This window comes from Hemibagrus wyckioides, linkage group LG18 (genome assembly GCF_019097595.1).
Source record: "Hemibagrus wyckioides isolate EC202008001 linkage group LG18, SWU_Hwy_1.0, whole genome shotgun sequence".
Classification (NCBI taxonomy): domain Eukaryota; kingdom Metazoa; phylum Chordata; class Actinopteri; order Siluriformes; family Bagridae; genus Hemibagrus; species Hemibagrus wyckioides.
The window spans coordinates 6453023-6477306 of NC_080727.1; the positions used below are offsets into that span (position 1 = coordinate 6453023).

Below are 24284 nucleotides of genomic sequence, written 5' to 3' on the forward strand. Positions count from 1 at the left end.
ATCTGAATCTTATACATTTATGATGCTGTACTGGTTTTTGCCTCATACTCAGCTACCAGGACTTTAGAGATTTCTCCAAGCTGCTGGACAGAGACCAAGCTGAGGTGGACCGAAATTCCATGGAGTTAGGAAATCATTCTCCTCACCCTGATAGGATAAAGAGTGAACAGCAATGGAGATGTAAAAACAAGCAGCACACAGACAAACCTCACCAGCCGTGAGTCTGGTCATTATATAATTAAAGCTAATGCATTTCCTCTTCAATTCCACAAGAAATGAAAATTTCTGTTTCATTCACGTGTCTGTTTACTCTCACTGTCTCCGTCTTTCTCTTAGGCTGCCAGTGGCAGACTCTCTCTCAGGCCCCTCTTGTAGCTCATATGTGTGTAACTCTATGGAAACTCTCCCAGAGGCCCCAGTCCCAGCTTCAGCATTACCAAGGAAACAGGGCAGTGGAAGGAGTGCTGCAGGTAGCATAAAGTCCCACAGCAGCCGGGGAAAGAGAGCAGCCATGGGAAGAAGGGCCTCTAAAGAGAATGACAGGGCCCTGAGGGCACAGCTTCAGGTCAGTAAGAGACTTCAGAAATACAGTGGGGTATAAATGTGAGCCTTTTGTTACATTATAATTCAGAATAAGTGCATAATGTTAGGCAAAGTTTTGCTTAAACCCTGTTTAAAGACTACCTACCTTTAATATTTTGGTAAATTCACATCACAGGAAAACAAAGTGTTTTATTTAATTAGTCTCTAGAAGCTGTCTTTGATTCTGCACATCCTTTACACGCAGAAGATGCAGATAGATTTTGCCACAAATCCTATAACTGATATAAAAACATAAGAAGTGAAAATTATACTCAAGCATAATCTGGCCAGAGTAAAAGGTTTTAAATATCTACATTTCGCGCCTAAACTGAGGACCCACATTTGTACTCACACCTTTTACAACATTATTGAAGTCATATATTCATCTTTATTTGTTTTCCTGAATGTTTTCACTGTATTCCAGTATATTATACTGCTCAGAGAAAGTCACGCTTTTAGAAAGATATAGTTTGTTGTGTTTCTGGGATTTTCGTAGGATGGTGTGGTCACTCCGGAAACGGATAGTGGATTCGTGGGCTCAGAGAGCAGTCGACTCACACCTGCAGTACAGAGCCCTGTCCAGCAGAGGTCAGCAGTGAGGTGGGTTCCATTGCAGTTCTCTCGACATCTATTTCTGTCCTCACTCACTCAGCACCTTCTTTTTCTGTTTGCTGTTGATTTTGCATGTTTCAGGCAGATTGCACTGTGTGTGTGTGTGTGTGTGTGTGTATGTTTACTCCACCCTCTTTTCCTGTTTCCTCCAGGGCGACAAGGCCATCTGTCGCACAGGAAAAGTGCCGAATAAATCCTGAGTCTAGCGCCCCAGCACACACACAACCATCTTCAGATCCTTCTAGAGCCCATGCCATTGCCTCTGGAGGTGCTCCAGGGTCCTTGGGGAGAAGAGGAGAGGCAAGGATGCGGCACATTCCAAGTTCATCTGCTTCCAGCTCCCCCCTGCGCTGGCCTAGTACACCTCTCCAGCCTTGGCCTAGTAGTGGCATTAGTGAGCTGGAGCAACAGAGCGAGTGTGGTAAATATTGCGCACATTCTGTGTTGAGGCTCGTACATTTTACCGAATAAGAACAGGTCAGGGATAAAAGAGCTCGCCTTGGGGCATATAATTGGGTGGATTTTGAGTTTTATATCATCGTATTTCCTTCCCTGCTTCTCTCATCCATTTGTCTTTAGCCCATTCCTTATCGGAAGATGGAACACGACAGGGTGACCGACACACACAACTGTCCAATCAGGATCCTTCTTATCTCAGAAGCTCCTCCCTCACTGCACCCTATCACCATGGTGACCACCTCAAAGCCCAAAGTTCTGGGCAGCTGGCGAATCACCAGTGAGTCTCTTTGTAGCTGCCGTAGGCACGGTAGCGCAAACAAGCCAAGATTTATGCCTGCTGCAGAGTGGACACACTGAAAGGACTGTGTGCACTGCAGTATATTATTGTGGGGTAAAGTCCCCAGTGGAGTAGAAAATATTGTTTTAGCAGTGGCATAAAGTTATATTCAATCTGAACATTTAAAGATATCTGATACAAACATTATTAAAATAATATCTTATGATATTAGGTATGTGGGGTGTACCTTGACTGACATACGTGAGCACAAGGACTGTAATTTTAAATGATACGTCTTCTATTGTTTTTTACAGTCATTGAGAGTTGATAATCTTGAGGAACATAATTTGGGAGGTATTTTTATAACTGCCTTTACCACATGTTGTGTGAAATTGCATGGTGTTGTGTGGACCCTAAAAATAAAGCATGCTGTGTACGGTTAATGCATTTGTACCACAAGCTACTTCAAATGTTGCTTGGCCTCTGCACCGGCTATCATTCAATTCCACACTTATATAAACTCTTAATTTTTTGTTTTGTTTTGTTTCTTTTTTTTAGTGAGGCCATCGAGTCTCTTCAGGCAGAGGTGCACAAACTGAAGGAGCACTTAGAGGGAACTCTCAGGGGATCCAGTCCTCTCCATCGCATGAGAGCGCCCCCTTCTCACTCGAAAGATATTAGAGAGCATACACGTCCTCACACATCTACACCTCATCCACGGCAGCGTGATTTCAGGTACCTGTCTTCAGAAACATTTTAGATAGAAGTTAGATATGTCACACTTATTATATCACAGCACGGTGGCTTAGTGGTTAGCATTGTTGCTTGACAGCAAGAAGGTCCTGGGTTCGAACAGGCAGGTTTGGAGTTTGCATGGTCTCCCCATGCTTGTGTGGGTGTACTCTGGTTTCCTCCCATAGGGATATTCGGTTGATTGGTAATTCTAAATTGCCCATAGGTGCTTGTGTGTGTCTGTCTGTATGTGGCCTTGTGATGGGCTGGCAACCTGTCCAGGGTGTACCCCTGCCTTTTGCCCCATGTGTGCTGGGATAGGCCCTAGCAGATCCCCATGACCTTAATTAAGAATAAAGCGATTATAGAAGATGGATGGATGGATGTACTCTTGCCATTGTTGCCTGTCTGGGAGCTTTATCACACACTTAGAGAGTGCAGTGCCCTCTAGGCAGAAAAAAGGTCAAATATTTTGCTGTGCTGTCAGGGCAGGGAGAGAAATGTGCTGCTGTTTGAGCATTCTAATGAGCAGAGAGTAATGCAGGAGTTGAATTCAGCAGCAGCAGTAAATGTGCTGCAGACTGGTATTCGACATAGCTAATCAATTGCGTAACCTGTTTTGTGGTATAGTCCAAATGTGTCCTCAAAAGTGCATATAAGGATCTCAGAATAGGGCATGCACTAGCAAAACACCACACTGCTAAACCTTGCTCTACTTTATAGACTGAATATTGCTTTCTTGCAGCTCATGTGCTTTGTGGTGAGTCTGAGTAATCCTCACTCTCAGTAGGAAGCAGTATTAACACTTGCTGTGTGTTATTATCTGGTGAAATGTGCTAATCAGAAAGACTTTCATATTCAACCTAAACCACCCTAGCAGTCTGAAAGTAAACAAATAGAACAGAAGGCTTGAAGGATTAATTAAAGGGATGCCAGGCTCCATGGATCCCTCGGGTTGAGTAGAATGGCCAGAGAATCAGCATGGCATAACTGGCATGCTTTTTAGGCTACCCACACAGGGTCATGGTCACAAGTCGATGACTTCGCTATTGGTCTTCAGAAAAGAAGCAGGAAAACTCTGAAGGAAGCCACCCTAGCAGCCGATCCGAGGTAACACACATAACCTTCCGTTTCTATATTTGGAATTTTTGCAGGTCTTTGGAGAGAAAGACAGCCAGCAAGAAAGAACCAAGAGAGACTGTCGGCACTGTGAAGAGTGATCATGAAAGAAGTATACCAAGAAGAAGATCAGCATCTGTGCCCCGCTTCAGACCAGAGCCAGATGCCAGTGTGTACATTTACTGAATATACACTATCTACAATATATATATCTACACACTTATTAGGGAATAATTCATGGTTATGTATTATTTGTATGTTATTGCTATATCATGTTAAAAATATAGGTACGGATTCGGAGCATACTCAGTCTGAAGACATGACACCAAAGCACATCCCAACATCACCCGTGATGACACAGACAACCCGGAGAGTGAGGGCTGAAACCCGACGAATCCCAAAGACCCACTCATATCGTAAGATACTGATATAGCTTACGCACACACTGTATCTGTGAGCTTGTAGTAATGCTTTTTGTTAAAGATTTTATTTTTTACATCACAGAATGAAATGAATAATAGTGTATTTTGCCCTAAGGCCAGAGGCGTAGCGTATCAGCCGACAGATCAGATGTGAGAAATGCTGAGGCTGAAGGCAGAGGAAGGCCGGTACCTTTGTGCTTGAACTGTTTGGCACGACGCAACAGATCCTCTGGATGTAAGAATTTTCTTTCATTATGTGAGCAGTGCTTTACTCGTCTATTGTTTATTCACTTGTACAATTTTATTTATTTCAGATCAAGATAGAAACATCAGCTCACCTCGTTACTACTCTAATCACTGTCCACTGTGTGGAGCAAAGAAAAGAGAGACAGTCCCTCCATCTGGTGAGAAATTACATTATTTATTCTGACTTATACTTTGCATTTTGCAAGTATGAAATAAAAGTTCTTCATCATCAGAGGCGTCAAACTTGGGCTTCATTACTCATGGTCTAATGTCAAGTGAGCAGGACTACTTTAGTTGACAAACAAAATAAACAGCATCTCTTAAGGGTGTTCATTTATCCGTATTTATTCATTGAATTTATCGACTACAAAGCAGATTGACAAAACAGACTGAGAGTCTTTACACAGAAAAGCCCATAATATTAAAGATGGATGAGGAGATGTGGTAGCTTAGTGGTTAAGGTGTTGGATTACTGAGTGGGAGGTAGTGAGTTTGAATCCCAGGTCCACTACTGGGCCCCTGAGCAAGGCCCTTAACCCTTAATTGCTCAGGTGTAAAAAGATAAAAAATCTAAGTTGCTCTGGAGCTTTTATTTAATTAGGATCCAGTTTTAATTTGGAAGTCTGTTTGTAAAATCATTTGGTGGGCTGGATTACCATGGCAGAAATACGCAAGCTTCCCAGTACACACCCAGTGAGGACTGTGCTTCATCAGGCATTGACTAGAGCCCAGTGTGAAAATCCATAGCTGTAGAAAGGCACCAGATCTATTTTTATTGATTCTTCATTCCAGGTCCAGCAGAATAAGATTTGCATGCATTGTTGAAATGTATATATGTCTAATCATGACTGGTGTCCGATTTCAGCATACCAATGCACCATGCAGAAGGAAACTCAGCCAGTGAGGTCCACCCACATGCAGACCGGGGGCGTGTACCTGGCAGTAGCACCTCCCACTCCAGTGATTGGTAGTGTGCCTGTTCTCCAGTGTGTGCCTGTTGCTTCAGTTCCTTCAGTCCTGTGAGTAGCTCAGAATAAGCATCAGCTTTCTAAATCAGGTCAGAGACTATAGTGTGTTTAGCTAGTAGGCATTGGTTCTTTATTGGTTTTGTCCCATCAGAAAGATGCCTGGGAGGCCTGTATTTAATCAGTCCTTCTTATCTATAACCAAGTCTAAAGACAACCTTAAATCCAGATTTTGTTCATGAATAAATCAGCAAATCGGCAAAAGCTTCCAAAAATCATCAGCTTCTTTACCTACCTGTATCAACATGAACATACAGAACATAATTCTGGTAGAAAGTCCAGCCATCTTAGAAACATGTCAAATTAATTGTTACAAATTTGTCTTTAACATACTTTGACCTCCTCTGTCCTGCAGCTACTACTCCAGCCCCGTGGTGTCAGCCTCCTACCAAAAGCCTCTTTATGTTTCACCAAGTGCTGCGAAAGGCTACATGGGTCATCGTAGGCGCTCGCATTCTGTAGATGCCCAGCGCTCTCTCAACCGTTCTCTGGGCCGCGCCATCGCCGCCGTCAGCAGCGTGAGAGAGATGTCTGAGCGCATGGTGCACTCTCTTTCCTCAGGACTGCATCCACTCGCAAAATCCTGCACCTACTGATGCTGCAGCTTTACTCTATGCTTCCGTGTGACTTCTAGAGAAACCAGACTGCAGCTTGCAGTTCTTGACGTGAGATCTCTAGACACTCACATTTTAACCTTGGCAGCTGTACTGTGATGAGCGGTGATCGCACTGTTTACGTTAGTTTACACGCCCATTTTATGATAATTTTGTAATAATTTCAGATATTGGAAATAGGGTTCGTGTCGGTGTGTGTAAGATTTTGTACTGGGAAATATTCTTCTGCCTTTCTGCACTAGGTTTTATTAGTGCAGTTATGCACAGCGCTTCATTTTTAAAATGTCTTTGTAATAAATAATCTAAATCTGTTTTCATAATAGAAAATGCTGCTAAAATTAGTGGCCCATGAACAATTTAGGGAATTTGATTGGTTTTTTTATAAGCTTTGTGCCCTTAAATTGAGATTTGAAAATGCAGGAGCTCCAGAGTATCACAGATTCTGAATCCTGACAATGACGCAGTCCCATAAAAGCAAACCTGATGTGGTGTTAATCATGCTGCTGTCATTCAGAGTGACTCTGTGAGCTCAGGTATGCGGAAGAGGGTCGATAGCACTTTCCTTCAAGTGTCTCGCACTGCTCTGTGATGCCGCATGAGAAGCTGTTTAAAGCGTTGTTGTGGAAGCAAGAAAATTTACGGATTAGACCACAATAAATAAGCCAACAGCGCATAATGTTTAGTTAGGAAGTATGATAGTCTGTCATCAGAGCAGCATTGATCCATATGCAGTTTAATTAATAATCATGCTGGGAGAAATCTACCACGATTCTGAGAATTCATTGCTGTTTCGATTTTTCGTGACAAAATCCTGAAATTTTGTACTTTTGTATTTCGAAGATATTAAAATAGCTCTTAACACATCCTTCAATCATTTTGTACAGTAATTCAGCATCACTTTATCGACCTCGTTGCTGCAGGTATACGGCTGCCTTCCAGAAACTTCATACACTTGTGTAGGTAAGATGAATTGTATAGAAATAGCCTTTATTTGTCACATATACATTACAGCACAGTGAAATTCTTTCTTCACATATCCCATCCTTGGAGGTTTAGGTCAGAGCACAGGGTCAGCCATGATAGAGCGCCCCTGGAGCAGAGCCTTACTCAAGGGCCCAAAAGTGGCAACTTCGCAGTGCTTTGGCTTGAACCCCTGATCTTCCGGTCAACGACCCAGAGCCTTAACCACTTGAGCCACCACCACCCCTACTCTCACCCTACCATCCCAGAACTGCCCTTATTACCCTTTTATACATAACTTTCATTTTCCTCTCTGTTGATATGTGTGTATAACAAAAAAACCCCACCGACTCGTTCCTGGAATGGAAGCCAATTTATTGGACAGTCTTTATTACATCAGTACACATCGAGTTTACTTTTGTTTGTGCTTCAACGCTTGCAAACATGAAATCCCAGCAAAGATAAACAGGTTTAAAGACAGACTAACTTCTTATTTCTTAATATTTTCTCTGATAAATAAATTTGATATAAATTTACTCGACACACTCGGAGCTTTTACAACAGCGAACCGAAACATAAATCCAAAATAAACAAGCATTCGCATCACAGAAAACTCAATAGTGCAATATACAACCTGGTTGCAGGAGCAGAGGAATAAAATAGAATTAAATAGAAATAGAAGCAGGGGTGGGGGGAGGAGGAAATAAGAAGATGGGATTACATCTCTTTGCGAAGCCATTCACCAGTGGAAGAGTTACGTTGCACTAACAAACAGACGAACCAAATATAGTTAGTTGTTCTTGTTTTGTTTTTGTTTTTTTTTGTTGTTTTTTTTGTTTACTACTACAACTACAGCTCAAACATCACGAACACATTGGCTTCGCATTATTATTGAACGAAAAAAATAAAAGTACTACTTCACAGTTAGAAAGTCAACAGGGAGACGTTTTAACATCAACATATGGCATATATAACATCACACTACTCAGTGCATGGCCCGGTTTACTAGCCAATGATGAGACTTTAATCGGACAGGATAACAATACTGAAGTACAGCTGGCCCTTTTTTTTTTCTGTTGAGAATATTTTTCAAACATTTGCAAGCAATGGCCTTTTCGACACTAAAACGTGAAATTCTCTGCAGAGCAACAAAACAAACAGTCCAGGCGGGTAGATCCGCAGCCGAGGCCTTGACGAGGGCTGTTATTTGCATTCTGGAGCTATTTACAATTTGACTCATATTTTTTCCCCCTCATCAACCGCTTTGCTTCCTCTCCTCAGCAGATGCTCAGTCAGTGTCAAAAGTGTCTCTCCCCCCCACCTCGGATTTTAAAATGGCCACAAATAAGATTCCATGGCATGCACGACTATGAATCTAAAATCGGAGCTCTCGGCGTACAGCGTGACGAACGACAAGGAGTTCGCCATAAAGCAAGAGAAATGATACGAGGATAGATTCTCGAGTGGCACTCGCATCCACACGCCTGCCCCTCCCCCGCCCACGACCATGACAAATCACAGCGACGATCTAAGTTTCTACCGTTCACATTTACATTTCTGAGCATCCAATATCAATAGCAATATCAATATTTGGTTCTTTCTGTTTCAAATGGCGTTTGAGTATTTAAACCATATTATTATTATTTTCTTTTGACAGTTTAAACATTTGCATCCATTGGAAAACATGAGAATACTTACAATGATTCTTTTGCTTTTCAACATATTTTATATATATATTTATATATATATATATATATATCTCATATTTTTTTAGTCAGTGTTTCCATTGTTTATTTTCTTTTTTTTTCTTTCTTTTTTTACATTTTCTTTCAAGCAAGATGCATACACATTAATACAGGAGCAGGGGATTTGGGTGATCAGCTAGAGAAGAGAAGAGAGGGAGAGTTTTAGCTTGTCTGATCCTCGTCTGGTTTGTTCATGGCCTTGAGAGCGTCCAGGAGCACGGTAGGGGTGAAGATATGGGTCGAGCCTGCAGGAGTATAGGGACAGCACCCGCGGAGAAAGAGAGAAAATATATGCACACGTCAGAAGGCAAGTACAGGCAAGTGAGTTCACCTCCAAATGTGTTTTCAGCTGTTGTATCTAATTCCACGTAAAGACATGGCAAACCGAACGGACGTAAACGTTGGAGGAAACGGCGGTCTAAACGAATCATCTGATACAAACGTATCTTGTGAACAACGTCGCGATTTCTACAGATGATGTGTGCGGATTTAGCAAAGGCACGACAACAGATGTAGGTCAGCTAAATTGAAATGTGAGGGATAATCGCACCGCACACTAAGGCAGGCCTATGAGATTCAGAAAATAAAAATAAAAGAAAACAAAAAAAAAATTCTACTTTTATTCAGATCTGAATCTATCTTAGATAAAAAAGCTGAAGACACATTTCTTCCAAAGAAGAAAATATAACAAGTTCACAATTAATCAAACATTTGTGCCAACTGGATTATTTTATTATTATTATTATTATTATTATTATTATTATTATTATTTTTAATTGTGGTCCGAATCATTTCAAAAATGATTCTCAAAAAATATTCTTCGAGCCCAGCTGGAACAAAAGCTTGATTTATTTCTCTACATCCTTTTTTATTACAGTTGTTTGTTTCTTTAGCAAAGCTGCACATTTCATCGTTTCCTCTATCCTAAGATTTTCACTGTAAATATTATTCTAAAATAGTCAGGTTAAAACATCAGACAGTTCAGTGGGGTTGTTTTTATTTACAGCTCGCCAAAAAATCATAAAGAATCTGTGTTACAGGATTTAAATAAATCCAAGTACGTGTCAAGAGTCAAATTCTTGCTTGAATCTTTGTCACTAGTCCACTAAATCCACCTGGAGCACCTAACATAAACATGCAGCTTTACTGAGCTCTGGCTAGAATCACAATGAACTCTACCAGCAGCTAGATGAGTGTAACGAGTGTCATAAACCGCCAGAACAGAAACAAACTTTATATACATATATATGTGGAGTATAAAATGACCAGATAGTTCAGTAGGTGTTGAATGTAAGCAGTATGGGTTAGGGCTGGCATACTGCAAATGGTGTGATCGCTATCATTTCCAAAATCCAAAAATGATAAACCAATTTAAAAAAGGAGGCGGATATAGAAAGAGAATATCGCTTTAGCACATCAACTAGCTTCGTACAGCTACGATTACATATTTAGTTTGATTGCAGGATGATGAGAAATCAGGACAAAATCAATTCATTTTAATTCATTCAAAACAAATGAGATTTTATGCAACTAGATTTTTATCCATTCATAGTTACATTTAATATCGTGGAACATTAGTTTCTGTATCACTTACATTATAACAGTTAGACACCATCGTTCTCTTAAAATAAATAATTGGCTTTGTTTTTGTGGAACGTTTTCTGTCCATAGTTACAGCTTTACAAAGCTCTGGCACTGGAGACTCCTTCCATAAACGTTAAGGTTTCAGAAATCGTTCCCATATCAACAGTTAAACAATTTTTCTTTGCGAAATATCAGCACATTTTTTTAAAATCTCTATATTATCAGGACTAGATCATTGTATTCCCATATGAATTTTTTTTTTGTCAGGACGGGAACGTATTAATATTGATATTAATATGAAAAACTGTGGCTTGAATTGCAGCTAGAACTAATGCTTCAGCTGCTGTTATAGGAAATTAATCCACATGATTAAACATGAGGAAATTCAAAGAATTATTCAGCATCGTGAAATAATAAGTAGTAGCCTCACTAAAATGAATTTAAATCATTTCAGAGTTTGAAATGACTAATTATACTTAATATTTCAGCATTGGGCAATGAAGTGTCTGGAGGTTTTTTTTTTTTTTTACAAGACTGACCACTGAGATTTTTCCTGAAAGATGCACAAACACACCCAATACCATTTAGAATCCTATTTATTTTTTTAAACACAATTTTGTAGGATTTTTCTTAACCATTATAGTCACATGCTGTCCATATTGTACATGAAGTATTATTTTAAACATTCTCACAGGCCATGCTGCAATTTTAAAGCGGTATTAACAAATTAGCGAGACAATTGGCAAAAAGCAGGAACGAAAAGGAATATTTTTGCGTAGTGCTAAAGCATATCAAGAGAACGTAGCTACATTTCAAGCTTTGGCATCTGCAGACGGGTCACACGTTACTTAGCCCAATTGCTCCAGTTTCAAAATGCAGCAGTATGGAAATTGGCAATATGGCAGTTCTCCAAATGGAGAGTATATTTGCTGTGCGATCAGCGCAGACGCCCACTTGCTCATGTAGGGAGTGATGTTTGGTGGATTCGTTTGGAATAAAAAGGCAAAAAGAAAAATATATATCCTTCGAGTTATTCTGCTGAAATTCAGCATTAAAGAAAGGAGCCCTGTTGCTAATTTGGATGTGAATGATTTTCTCGGGTTGTTATGCATACATAGAGATATATAAAAAAAAAAAAAAACTGGAATTACGATTAATCTCTAGGGTAGATTAATCTGCAAACAAAACAAAAATCAAACATGACGGATATGAAATTTTTGGGTGTGCAAATGTAGGAGCTCCTCGTCACCCGAAAAAAACAAAAACAAGAAGAGGCACCACTGGGTTAGAGGGCGAATGCTAGGAAAAATGCAGGTTAATCCACCCGGCTGAGAGGAATGGGAACGGCAGGGATGGAGTCAGCACCCGTTGCATGGCTGCTCCAAAGAGGCTCCACTCGCTGCAGTCAGAATAATCCGCCAATCATGACCAACATCAACTCTGATCTGGCCACTGATTGGTCTTTAGTGAGCAGTGGGTGGAGCCTTCTTTAGACTGGCAGGTTGTCCATGCACTGAGGCGGAGGCCAACCGCTCATCTCTGCAAGGAGGGGAGTAAAACTGGAAGTAAGGAGGAAAAAAAAAAAAAAGAAACCCTTGTGCTGTGGGGATTCAGAAAGGGCTTCTTCGAGCGGCTGCCTTTACTTTGTCAGAGTGTGATTTCTCTCTCTTTCTCTCTCTCTCTTTCTCTCTCTCTCTCTCTTTCTCCCACCCTTTCCCTCGTTCTCTCAATCGTCTGAGGGAACGGGGTCCTCAAAGGACACCCTAGTGGACTCTCGGAAGTCGGGATGCTGCAGATCCTTTAGAAATTTGGTTGGGGTGAGCGTGTGGGTGGAACCTGCGGAGGAACAAAGGTGGCTTCACGCTCGGGTTATCATCAAAACACAGCATCCCCATTTTCTCTTTAGCCACCTTTCAGTCGTCTTGAAGAAAACAGGGGTTAAGCAACCATTTCAATGCATCCATTTCTCATAACATATTCAGCAAGCTCAGCGTTTATGCACTTAGATAGAATGTTTATTTGTGTTCTGTCTGAACAGCATGACTAGAAACCGTGTACATGACAAGTCATATACGATCTCTTCAAGCCTGGAAGGAAACTTTGAGCTTGACAACTTAAGGAAATTTGAGAGAAGACACAGATAGAGTCATATTAACAACTAAACACATAAAAGGAAATGAATCAGCTGAGGAAAGTTTGAACATATCGGTATAAAGGGGTTGATTTCCAAAATTGGTAAATATTTATTAAATATTAACTTCAGTTCACTAATACAATTGGTCGAGAAGCGTTCCAAGATATATCTTTGTCTACTTATCTGTGTCTGCCTACTGTTAACTGGAGTGTACTAATCAGTGTGAGCAAGCCAGTCTGCTATAAGGTACCAGTACCAGTAGCCGATCTGCTATAAAGTGAGTGGATTCTTTGAGATATATTTCCGTTAACACATTAATCTTTATTGGGTCTAAAATTCCACTTATGCTATATTAATCCCCTGATTGTAGAACTGTTGTACAAATGCAATATCACACTCCTGGTATTCAGCATAACCGTAAGGTGCAAAAATATTAATCGACCCCTCAAACTCTGATTCTTGTTCGTTCCTTGAAAGTACTCACTAAAGTAAAGTTAACCAGAAGCAAATATCAACACATTATTCAGAATGAAGAGATAATGTGCCGAAAAACAAGCCAAAAAGCAGAAGGTTTTTAACACTGCATTTACATTGACAAGGCATTTTCACTTATCCTTAGTAACTGCCCGGTCAGGGTCAAGACAGGTTCAATTTTGGGCTTTTTGTTTAGGCAGAAACAAATAAAAAATAATATTTCAGAAAGAAAACCTCTTCCAGACACAGGTAATGGCATTGTGTTACAGTGAGTAACACAATAGCTGCAAGAGCGGAGTATTTAAATCTGGTCCTGCTGTCCCCCCAAAAATTGGGATCTGATGGCCAGGAGTGTTTTCCATTAATTTATTAATTTATTAATTTTAGTTCATGACAGTGCTGGAAATCACAACCCAGCTTTATTAAAGTTATTATATTTATTCCTGATATTTATTACTGCCTTCTAAGCTGGTCACTTATTTATTATTATTAGTAGTAGTAGTAGTATTATTATTAACCATGTAAATGTAAGCAGGGTCACTTTGGACATAATAGGCTATGTATATTGATATATATATATATTTTTTTACAAAAAAACTCTAATAAACAGCCAGATTTTTAAATCAGACACATTAAAAGAAAGAGCCTAATATCTGAATAGTTTATCCAGATTATCCAGCCTTAAGCTTTGAGGTCCATGGAACTTTTTGGCTACAAGAAATTGAGAGCCCCTGGATTAAGGGGTTAAATCGGTATTGGCTCTGATTGCTTTCTGATTATGATTTCGTCTTACAATACCCAAAACACCATGGACACAGCAGAAATACACAAAGCAGATTATTGATCCGCTGATGTTTCTGCTTTAAAGCCTAAAAAGTCAAAGGTGCATACTGTGTGCTAGAGAACGTGTTTCAGTAAGAAGACATTTGTTTCTGGTGTAAACACACTTTCTAATCTCAAAAGGGCTCAGACGCCTTCGATTCGTATGTGACTGGAAATTAAGACCTTAAAAACTTTCAAAAAGGTTGTCTGTAATATAAAGGTTAATGTGTGTAAATGGTGTTTCCGCAGGTAGCCAGGATCACCGCCAGGCTACACACTCACCGATGATGGCCTCCCATTTTCCGTTGGCCTGTGTGACCTCATAGGCGCAACGCATCTCGCTGAAAGACACGCCACCGATGATGAAGACAATGACACGTGGCCCGGTGCGGTACTCTCCAGGGGTCTTATTCTTGTGCCAGTGGCCATATCGAGCACTGCCAGGAAAAGGGTCGTGTTAACAAGCAAGAAGCTGAACATCAGTAATCATCTGGCACCAAATACAGATGAGAAAATGATGGTCTAAACCTGTTGATCTTTACTCACATCCAAAAAATCCTTTTATGGTGTGAAGCTTTAGGCTATCTCTAATCAGGTCACATGAATATTTCATTTAGTGTCACCTATTTTAAGTAATATTATTTAAGAAAGGTGTGCAATAATGAATTCCACGGGCAGTACGTTTTCTCGAAGCATCAGTGATCGCTTAGTGATGTCTGCACTCTATCACTCAAAAGCAGTGTGTGTGTGAAGAAATAAGCACGAATCGATCATTATTCTGCTCGACTCTCGGCTCTCGTTGCCGTTTTTATTGCCTTTTTACTCTATGCTATGTATTTTGTCATTACATAGCATTTTCTTATTACTAAAATGTGTCACAGTTTTGTCAGTGGAAAACGATTAGATAGAAAAATCTCTTGAGTGTATCATAAATGCAGGGGAAAAAAGGTACATTAATGCCTTTGTGTCCTCTCATGGTCCAGGCCTCATGGTCCATCACACATTATATTGATTTCTGTTCTCTCTCTCCCTCTATGCACAGAGATGACTATTGATCCGTCGTGCTTCAGCCTTTCCAGTGAATGCTTCTGTGTGTTTGTGTGTGTGTGTGTGTACCTGACTGCTGAGGTGCTGAACGAGGAGGATGAGCGAGTCGAGATGTAAGGGTAGTGCTTGGTGTCCAGCTTGTCATCAATGGCATCCTGTGAAATCCATGACGTGTGTATAGTCGTGATACAGAAAAGTAGAATTAAAGTGAAAGCAATAAGGTGTGTGTTGCACTGATTTTCCTCTCCCCCAAGACACAATCACAATAACACACACCCCCATGTGGGTTATTGCTTTTATACACAGCCAGGCTGAAGAGTGGGCGTGTTTTTACCTCTATGATATCCTTCACCAGCGGGGTCCAGCGAGAGAGCTGGTAGGTCTGCTCACTCACACGCTCCTTGCGGTCCATCTTCTTCCCCCGGCGCAGAGTGGACTGGAGCAGAAGAAAGCACATGGGAGAGAAGGTGAGCACTGAGCAGAAAAACAGCGAGCAAGGCGTGAAGACAAAAAGGGAAGAGCGAGCGTCTCACGTCTGTGATGATGGGGACACCCAGGTGAGCCATGTTGGTGATGATCTCACTGTCCTCAGGGGGGATCTGTGCATGCTGGATCAGCTTGTTCAGGTTCTCCTCTGTGATTCCTAGTGATCACACACATACATGCAATACAAACACACACACACACACACACACACACAAAATTAAAAGGATTACTACTGAAACACAACAGTGTGTAGTGTGTGTGCTTGTATGTGTGTGTGTGTGCGTGTGTGTGTGCTTGTATGTGTATGGGTGTGTACAGTATGTGTGTGTGCGCGTGTGTATATGTGTGTGTGTTTGTGAAAGTGTGTGCATATATGCTTGTATGTATATGTGTGTGTGTGTGTGTGTGCTTGTACGTGTATGTTTGTGTGCATGTGTGTGTATATATATATATATATATAATATATATATATATGTGTGTGTGTGTGTGTGTGTATGCATGTTTGCGTGTGTATGTGTGCTTGTATGTGTGTGCATACGTGTGTGTATGTCTGTGTCTCCCTCACCATTCTTGAGGAAAATATAGAGCAGGATGATGCGAATCTTGTCGTAGGTGCTGACGTTGGCATCAAGCAGGATGGGCACGATGGCCCTCATGGGGTCCTTAATCTTCTCCCCTTCTGCATCTGTTCCCATGGCCAGGTCCTGCACAACACCAAGAGTGTAAGTGTTTGTTAACACTATTTAAATAGGAAAAATAATGCATACCAAATCACATTAAGCATTATAAAACATTTTAACTACTAAACATTTCATGGGAGCGCGGTGGGGGGGTGGGGGGTTGTCAGGTCTATGAATCATCACTGGAGCAGATTCGCAGCTTAAGGAACTGAGAAGTAGAAAAATAGAGAAGTTGAAGTACGTCTACCACGTAAAACATAAACCATGATTAGGTTGTTGTTGTAGGAAAATAATCAGCAAGGTCCTGGAGCTGCTGTAAGAGGAATAAAACCTGGGAAAATAATCAGTCACGGTTAAGTGTTCTCGAAGTGCGAACACACTACTAATAAACAGAACCCGAGTCAGTGTGTGTGGGCTGCAGTTATGATTTCTGACGCATGTGCTACCTGCTCAACACGGCACAGCTTGTCCACAGTGCCCTGATAGTGCTTCATGCAGTCTTCCGCCAGCTGCAGGTGAGTAGAGTACTGCGGAGACACGAGCGTTTAAGTGTTAATACCAACATGATTCACACTGTGCTCTTTTTTTCCCCCTCTATTCGTCCCGTATTAGTCGTCGATGTCCTCTCTCACCTTGCTGAGCTCTTTCTGGTACTGCGGCATCTTCTTCAGCATCTGAGACAAATCCCTCAGCGTGGTCTGAAATGCAAAATAAACACTTAAATACCTGCATTTTAGTAGAGGAAGCACAAGCCTAAAATAGTCCATCATGTTCCTGGTGCAAATAGCAACCTTGCATGAACATGAGTGTGTGGGAGTGTGTGCTGTCAGGAATATTAAACTGCTGGGTCCTGGGAGAGTGTTGTGTTGAGATGAGTCAGCCATTACAGCGCAGCTCAGCTCATCGCACACAGCACTACAGAACATTCACCTACATACTGTATTCTTCCTGTCTTCCTGTACCTTATCTCCAGTGTTCATCCGTTTGCTGGCTGAGAATTCCTTCAGAGATTTCGTCACCTCCCTGTGAAGGAACAAAGCCCATTTTAGTCAAGTGGTGTTGGTTCTTCTTCTAGAAAAGATCCAACACTAGAGAAGGTTCGAGAGGACGGCTACTCACTGAGACACCTCGGCGATGTGTTTGTGCCTCAGAGACACCCAGAGGTCATCGTCCTCGTGGAGCAGCACTTCTTTCTCCCGAGAGTCTCCCATTCCGCTGGTTTCATACCTGCAGTACAGCACATCAACATCACTCCATTATCAGGTAGAACCAGAAACTCCAAATTGAATTTTGTAGTCGATTTGTCGCTATGGCATTTTCACAAACATTGTCACCAATTTGCTTCCGAAATCCGATCAGCTTGGTTCCAGTGTAATGCTACAGCATACAAAGATATCCTGTCCTATTGTGTGTTTGTGTGAGCAGCTGCAACACACTCCCATTCTCTCAGGTAGCGTAACGTCTGAGTCTTAAATCATTCCCTCGCTCATTCACTATTTACTCTATATATACTAGACTGTTCTAGTATATAGAGCACTATGTATATAATGTGTGTATATGTATACATGCTCATGAGACACATCATCGTAACTTCATATAAACGACTACCCACCAAACTGAAAACTCAACAGTATAAAAATAGTTAGCCTGACGCAGTGTTTGTTGGATTTAGTGGTTCAACATTTATATTAAATATACATTTATCCACCTATCCATCCATTTTCTGTACCATTTATTCAAGACAGGGTTCTGGAGAGCCTAGAGCCTCAAGCAGGGTACACCTTGGACAGGGTGCAGAACACAATCTGTCTCTCTCAGACACACACACACACACACTTTTACACACTATGGACGATTTAGAGATGCCAGTCAGCCTACGGCACATGTCTTTGAACTGTGGGAGGAAACCGGTGTACCCGGAGGAAACCACTGAAGCACAGGGAGAGTATACAAACTCCACGCATTTAATGCCCAATCCCAGAGGTGTACGGCTAATTTGCTACCCAGTAAGCCATCATGGCCCTTATTTACAGTATGTAGCTGCTACACTATATTGGCAAAAGTTTTGGGACGTCTGCCTTTACATCTACATGAATTTAATATGGAGTTGACCCGCCCTTTGCAGCTATAACAGCTTCAACTCTTCTGGGAAGGCTTTCCACAAGGTTTAGGAATAATCACCAAAGGTGTTCTGTTGGGTTGAGGTCAGGATACTGTCACATTCATCTTTATCGTAAACAGATTTCAGCCAGCTTTCCTAAAAAATCAAACTCTTACTTGTAGACATCGTTTTCAATAGGCAGCAGATCGTAGCCCATGGCCTGGAAGGTGAGCTCGTGAAGGACAGGAGAGACGGGATCAAAAGCCCTATCCAGAATGATGAGCTGCGAGCGAGCCTTGTCAGGACCCTGTGCACAGAAACAGTTTTAGCTACAAGAACTAACAGCGACATCAAGCCTCAGCTTAGGCCACTAGTGGAGATCCTCACCTCTCCCATCGTGGGGTCATCTGCCTTGTAGGCATCCAGTTTGTCCTGCACCAGCTGAGCCAGTGTGGCATTGTCCTTGTACTCGCTGCATTGATGGACAAAGAGATAACAGACACTCAGACTGTAGGATATAACAACGAAGAATCTCCTAATAAGAACGCGACGCAAAATATTTATATCTCTGTATTCACAAGTAAATGATCCCTTAAATAAATGCATGCTATTAATGCCATATTTTATTTTGTTCTTTTAAATGCCATTTATATAATGTCTTATTTTTATTTGCCATTTAAAGCCTACTTTATTTGCACATACTTTTAAATTGTACATTATTTGTAACTAGATTAATTAAATGTGTCAAATCACAGATTTATGAGGATTTTTAGTTCTAATGTGTTTTTATTTCTATTATAACAATTTATTTACAGACACCTATTTATAATCAAAGACTAATAAACGTATTAAAACATTGTTTATGTAAAGAGATATATGGTGAACTGTTTACTGTAAGGATTTTTATTGATTTAGGAAGGAAGGAAGGAAGGAAGGAAGGAACAGATGGAAGGAAGGCACAGACTGAAGGAAGGAACAGACCGGAGGAAGGAAGGAAGGAAGGAAGGAAGGAAGGAACAGACTAAGGGAAGAAAGGAACGGAAGGAAGGAAGGAAGGAAGGAAGGAAGGAAGGAAGGAAGGGAGGAAGGAAGGAAGGAAGGAAGGAAGGAAGGAACAGAATGAAGGAAGGAAAGAAAGAAAGAAAGAAACAAACAAACAAAAACAAACAAATAAACAAACAAACAAACAAATGCAAGAAAGAAAGAAAGAAAGAAAGAAAGAAAGAAAGAAAGAAAGAAAGTAGGCAGTCAGGAAGGAAAGAAAGTGTTATAAAATTATAGGTTCACATATTGTTCAAAGCTTTAAATTGAACAGCCTTAGGCATTAAAGCTTCTCAGTCTGGATGATTCTGAGGCTGAATATTAACGGCTCGAAGCAGCAGGATGGACTGAGGTATTAGTTTCTCACCCACGGTATCGGACAGCAGGGTACTCCTTGAGCGTGGCACACAGAGTGGCCAGCTGCTCAGCTAGCCTTTCCATCACTGGGTTCTTCATCTGAGTCTTGTGGGGGCTGTAGAAGCTCTGGAAGGCATCGGGGTTATCCAGAGAGTACACCTGGATACACAGGCATAAATATTCATCACTATATGCTTCACATGAAAATGATAGAATGAACGACTGAACTGCTGTGATTAGCTTCTCTCTCTCTCTCTCTGTCTGTCTCTCTCTCTCTCTCTCTGACTGTCTGTCTGTCTGTCTCTTTCTCTCCATCTCTGTTTCTCTGTCTTTCTCTCTCTCTCTGTCTCTCTCTCGCACTCCTTCTGTCCTGTCTCACTTTCACTCTCTCTCTCTCTCTCTCTCTCTCTCACACACACACACACACACAATGCAGTGACAGCAGTGACACACAGCCTTTCCTTCCTGCCTTTGTGTTTCCTAAACCTCTCAGATTTTTTTTTTATCTCCCCTGAACTCCTGCCATCTCTCCTTCCTCCCTCCCTCTCTCTCTCCCTCCCTCCATCTCTCTCTCTCTCTCTCTCTCTCTCTCTCTGTCAGGAGCAGTGTGCTGTGCTTCTCCACCATCCCCTCCCCCAAACCATGTTCGCTCAGATCACCGCCCTTCTGTTCAGATGAGTTCTCCTTGATGCCCGTCTTTTCCCCATTAACCCTCTCTTGCTGGTGATCAGGCAGAGCATTAGCCAATAGCGTGTCTCTTAGGAGGCTGGTTTGTTAGGTCATAAGGTGCAGCATCACGCCGGAAGCAAGGCAGAGCTCCTCTGACTCCATTGAATTAATCATTGCAGACAGCATCAGAAGCAAAGCATTGTGGGCCAGACTGCCTCACAGTGTTATAGCCTTACAGCTCTGCAACTCTCCCAATGAGTCACTGTCTGTATTAAAGTCTATTCTCCTCTTTACATATAGAGGATATAACATTTCTCACTTCATGTTACTATTACTACTATTATTACTCAGTTCCTCCAGGATTTCGCTGAGATTTTTTTGTGAGAACAAAAAAAGTGTTCTCAAAATTTGCAGAAAACTCGATTGCAAAATTGCCAGCACACGATTCTTCTCGTTCTCCTACCAGTGAAGACGCACATGTAATTATCTCCGATGGAGCGTTGTGATGAAGTCACATGACGCGACTTGACCTAAGTCTGTGGAAAGTCTGTGGTCATCTTTTTGCCAGATTTTCTGTTCATTTCTATGATCACTAAATCACGAAATCCTGGAGTAACTGATGACTACTACCATTCCATCTCCTTCTATTAATACTACCAATATTATTATTTCTACCATTATTATTACTACTAATATTAGAAATATAGACTTTATACCTTTTTTTTTTCAGAAAGAATAAATGTTTTTTTGGTACTTTTTTGTTTTTTTTGACACCGAAATAAGTAACCTGTTTAGTATTAAGCAATAACGGCCATCATTGAATATTTTATTTAGATCTTTTTTTTTAGCTTTTATGTTGCTTTTTTGTATCGCGATTATGTCTACTATTTCTTTTACTACTATTACTACTGCTACTGCTAGCACTTATGCATTAGTAGGTACCAGGCCTTTCCAACTCATCTGTACTTACTGGGGGTGAATTGTGAGTGACTAAATTGGGAGACATGGAGGACAGTGTTTTCAATCTCTTCTCACCTGTGACTCGTACGGCAAGAAGGCAATGTTGATCTCATTCAAGGACTTGATGCACTTTGCAGCGCGACTCTTCACCACTTCATTGAAGAGCGGATCTGGGCAAGCTGTAGGTCAATCATAACATTTACGGTTACAGCGTTCCATTTTTATGTAGTGACAAATGACAACACATTCCACAACACAACATCTCTAAAACATAATACAGTGGAACCTCGGCATACGAATTTAATTTGTTCTTGAGGCGAAAATTTGTATTGGGAATATTAGGAAATAATGTAAATGCAGATAATCCATTCCAGCCAACCAAAAATATGACCAATATTACCAATATGAATCGTATGTAAACTGTATGGCTGCTTACAAAGAATTGACCCAAGTCAAGCATTCCATGGCAAGGGTCCTCACAGGAAATGGTGCCACCAAGCTTGAGCTAAAAATAGAGCACACCACCCACGCCACCAATCTGGCAACACAAAAACGCCCAAAAAATCACCTAGGTTTTGAACGCATGCTGAAGGCAACGCTGATATCATGGATTGAATCTCAAAAAATTCGTAAACTTGCGTCAGTTGGCTTCACTTGACTTTCCCCTGACGCAAACAAGTTTTGAACGGCTCCTGGAGGTACGCGCAACTTAGCCATCGTTCGTTTCGGTTCGTTCGTATGCCAAAAATGCTTCGTATGACGTAGTTTTTCGTATTGCATTTTTTTTGCAAATTTCTTGCAAAATTTCATTTCTTAAGGTGAAAATTTGTAAGGGAGGGCATTCATATGCCAAGGTTCCACTGTTTGTCTGAAACTCTCTTTATTCAGTAATTGGTTTCTGGAAAAGTGTATATTATTAATGGGGATATAAAGAAAAAAAATGAGTTGAAATTGTTATTTCCTGTTCCTAAAGGTATTCAGATAGTAAATTTACTGTGCACTGAGCTCTGACACTCACAATCGGTGAAGAATACATGAGCTGCTCTGTATTTTGACGAATGGGGATCCTTAAAGTCACTGACGAGCGTCTGCACAGACTGGAAAAAAGACAAGAAAATAAGTGTTAAGGGTAAATACGCGAGTACGTGAGTATGAGCATGCACTGTAAAGACGTGAGCGTGCATGTTGCCATGGCAGCCACGGTAGCCCATGGTAATGCAGAACCGGAGATTGTTTGTGTAGGCTGAGTCAATACTGTGTTTGGTGATGTGGTGCTTCATACAGCATGTGACATATGGTCAGTGTGAGCCGTGTGAACAGACTTTCTCCCTGCTGAGTGACTAAAGATAGACAGGAGCTGAAGTGCTTTTAAGACTGGTTGATGTAGTGTAGCTGTGTGTGTTGGGGGGGGGTATACCATCTGCATGTATGTCTATTGTTTAGTTCAATTTTTTATGATGGTCCTGCCTTGATGATGTAAGGGATTTTAGCAGATGGAGAGACAAGGCTCATACCTTCTCAGTAGGGGTGATGAGGTAAATGGCCTCCAAGGTGGGTAGAGGCTCTCTCCGCTTCATTATGTCCTCCACAACTGAAGAAAAGAAAAATTACAGGACAATCATGATGGAGAGACTGCATGATGTAATACATTTGCCATACTTTTTCTTTGTAGTCCCTTTTCTATGCAATCTCTAAAGTTTCAATCCCATTCTCCAAAAGTATTGGAACAGCAGAGCCAATTCTGTTGCCTTTGCTACATGCTGAAAACATTTAATTTGAGGTCAAACAATATATGTGAGATGATAGCTTTCATTTCCTGATATTTTTATCCAGATGTGTGAAACAATGTAGAGCATGATACCTTTCGTGATTGACCAAACCATTGAGCAAAAGTATTGGAATGGATAGTCTTGCATATCCCTTGCATGCAGTAATTGTTTCATGCCGGTGTCCTGCTGACATCACCAAACTGCTGCATTCTTGTTTTGTGTTTCTTTTAGAGGCTTGCAGCACAGATTCTTTTCAGTTTCAGGGGTCTCCTCTCCAGGAGGTGAAATGTTGCTTATTTGGGGTTAAAGAAACATTCCACTTTTTTCCTCCTGATGAAGTTCTTTGTTGTGTTTTGGATCATTGTCTTGCTGCATGATAAAGTTTCTCAGAAATAATCTTTCATACGAAAATATCTTCAGTGTGAACCTTCTTGTTCGAATACTTTTGGCAATGTAATACAGACAAGGCTTTTAAGACATTTCCCTGTACTGATAAGCCCAGTTTTGAAAGAAATACACTATTAATGGACCCATAAAATGGTTCTTGAAGTTTAATTAAATATATAATTTATACAGTTCCAAAGCTTATACTTAACAGGTTTGCTCAAGACATATGCAAAACTTTAAATTCTTCTAGGTCAAAGAAATTATTGAGATGAGCTCTAATTCTGTATCTTTAACCAATTCAAAGATTATTGAGAGTAGTATTCTGGCAGATACAGTGGGACAATATGCATAATAAGTGACAGTGTTACAGTAATGTATTAGAAGGACGTACTTGTGATGCCCTCTGTCATAATGTCAGTCATCTTGCAGCAGGAAGAAAGCATTCTCATGCTCAGCTGGTCCACCACCAAGGCCTGAAGACACAACATACAGGTTAGCCAGAGAAACGCAACGGTTAATAACCCTGGCCACAAATCAATCCAATGTTCATGTTAGCAGGCTTCGCTTGTGTTGCTTGTTTTTTGTGGCTACCATTATCGCTTCTGGGTGTGCACTGCGTTATGTTTTTAAGTTTCAATGAACAATAGTAGGAGCTATGTAAACTTCTAAAGCTAACTCTATTTATCCAGAGGCTACAAAATGGGAATTGCGCCTGTTTTGTTGCGTCCGTGTTCAGCACTGAATGTCTTTATCAGGTCAAATTTGAGGTTAATGGCTCATGTGGAAAGTAGACACACTTTAAGCGCTTTATGTATTTTTCATACGTATTTCTGTTTGTACTTAAACAGATTTATACTTAAACAACTATTAGGGCGCAATATGTTCATAGAAAAGTTCCCAAAAAACAAAAACGTTTTTTTACACATGCAAATGTTTCTATCTCCAAAGTAAATGATGATCAAACCCATTTCTGCTCTCTG

General features: G+C 40.9%; 2 protein-coding genes across 6 annotated transcripts in view; one reads left to right on the forward strand and one right to left on the reverse strand.

The window, feature by feature from the left end:
* Positions 1–14184, forward strand: part of akna (AT-hook transcription factor) — a 28926-nt gene extending 14742 nt beyond the window's left edge. For 3 of the 4 annotated variants that reach the window (XM_058415461.1, XM_058415462.1, XM_058415463.1), the window contains 12 exons: positions 53–217; positions 337–565; positions 1079–1182; positions 1347–1615; positions 1774–1930; positions 2489–2665; positions 3817–3950; positions 4069–4197; positions 4319–4438; positions 4518–4607; positions 5315–5468; positions 5830–6959. In XM_058415461.1, coding sequence (XP_058271444.1) covers positions 53–217; positions 337–565; positions 1079–1182; positions 1347–1615; positions 1774–1930; positions 2489–2665; positions 3817–3950; positions 4069–4197; positions 4319–4438; positions 4518–4607; positions 5315–5468; positions 5830–6070 — 1969 coding nt within the window. In that variant the 3' untranslated portion in view covers positions 6071–6959. The other variant, XR_009207230.1, reaches the window with a different exon arrangement.
* The window catches only part of stxbp1a (syntaxin binding protein 1a), a 37233-nt gene continuing 20355 nt past the window's right edge, over positions 7407–24284 (reverse strand). The window contains exons 3-20 of one of the 2 annotated variants that reach the window (XM_058415464.1): positions 23696–23777; positions 22663–22739; positions 22167–22245; positions 21224–21327; positions 19530–19678; positions 18509–18593; positions 18298–18428; positions 17140–17247; positions 16983–17043; positions 16653–16718; positions 16467–16547; positions 15906–16044; positions 15388–15497; positions 15189–15290; positions 14924–15009; positions 14090–14244; positions 12021–12213; positions 7407–9038 (exon numbers count right to left, since the gene is read on the reverse strand). In XM_058415464.1, coding sequence (XP_058271447.1) covers positions 12104–12213; positions 14090–14244; positions 14924–15009; positions 15189–15290; positions 15388–15497; positions 15906–16044; positions 16467–16547; positions 16653–16718; positions 16983–17043; positions 17140–17247; positions 18298–18428; positions 18509–18593; positions 19530–19678; positions 21224–21327; positions 22167–22245; positions 22663–22739; positions 23696–23777 — 1725 coding nt within the window. In that variant the 3' untranslated portion in view covers positions 7407–9038; positions 12021–12103. The remainder of the gene's footprint in view (positions 9039–12020; positions 12214–14089; positions 14245–14923; positions 15010–15188; positions 15291–15387; positions 15498–15905; positions 16045–16466; positions 16548–16652; positions 16719–16982; positions 17044–17139; positions 17248–18297; positions 18429–18508; positions 18594–19529; positions 19679–21223; positions 21328–22166; positions 22246–22662; positions 22740–23695; positions 23778–24284) is intronic. The other variant, XM_058415465.1, reaches the window with a different exon arrangement.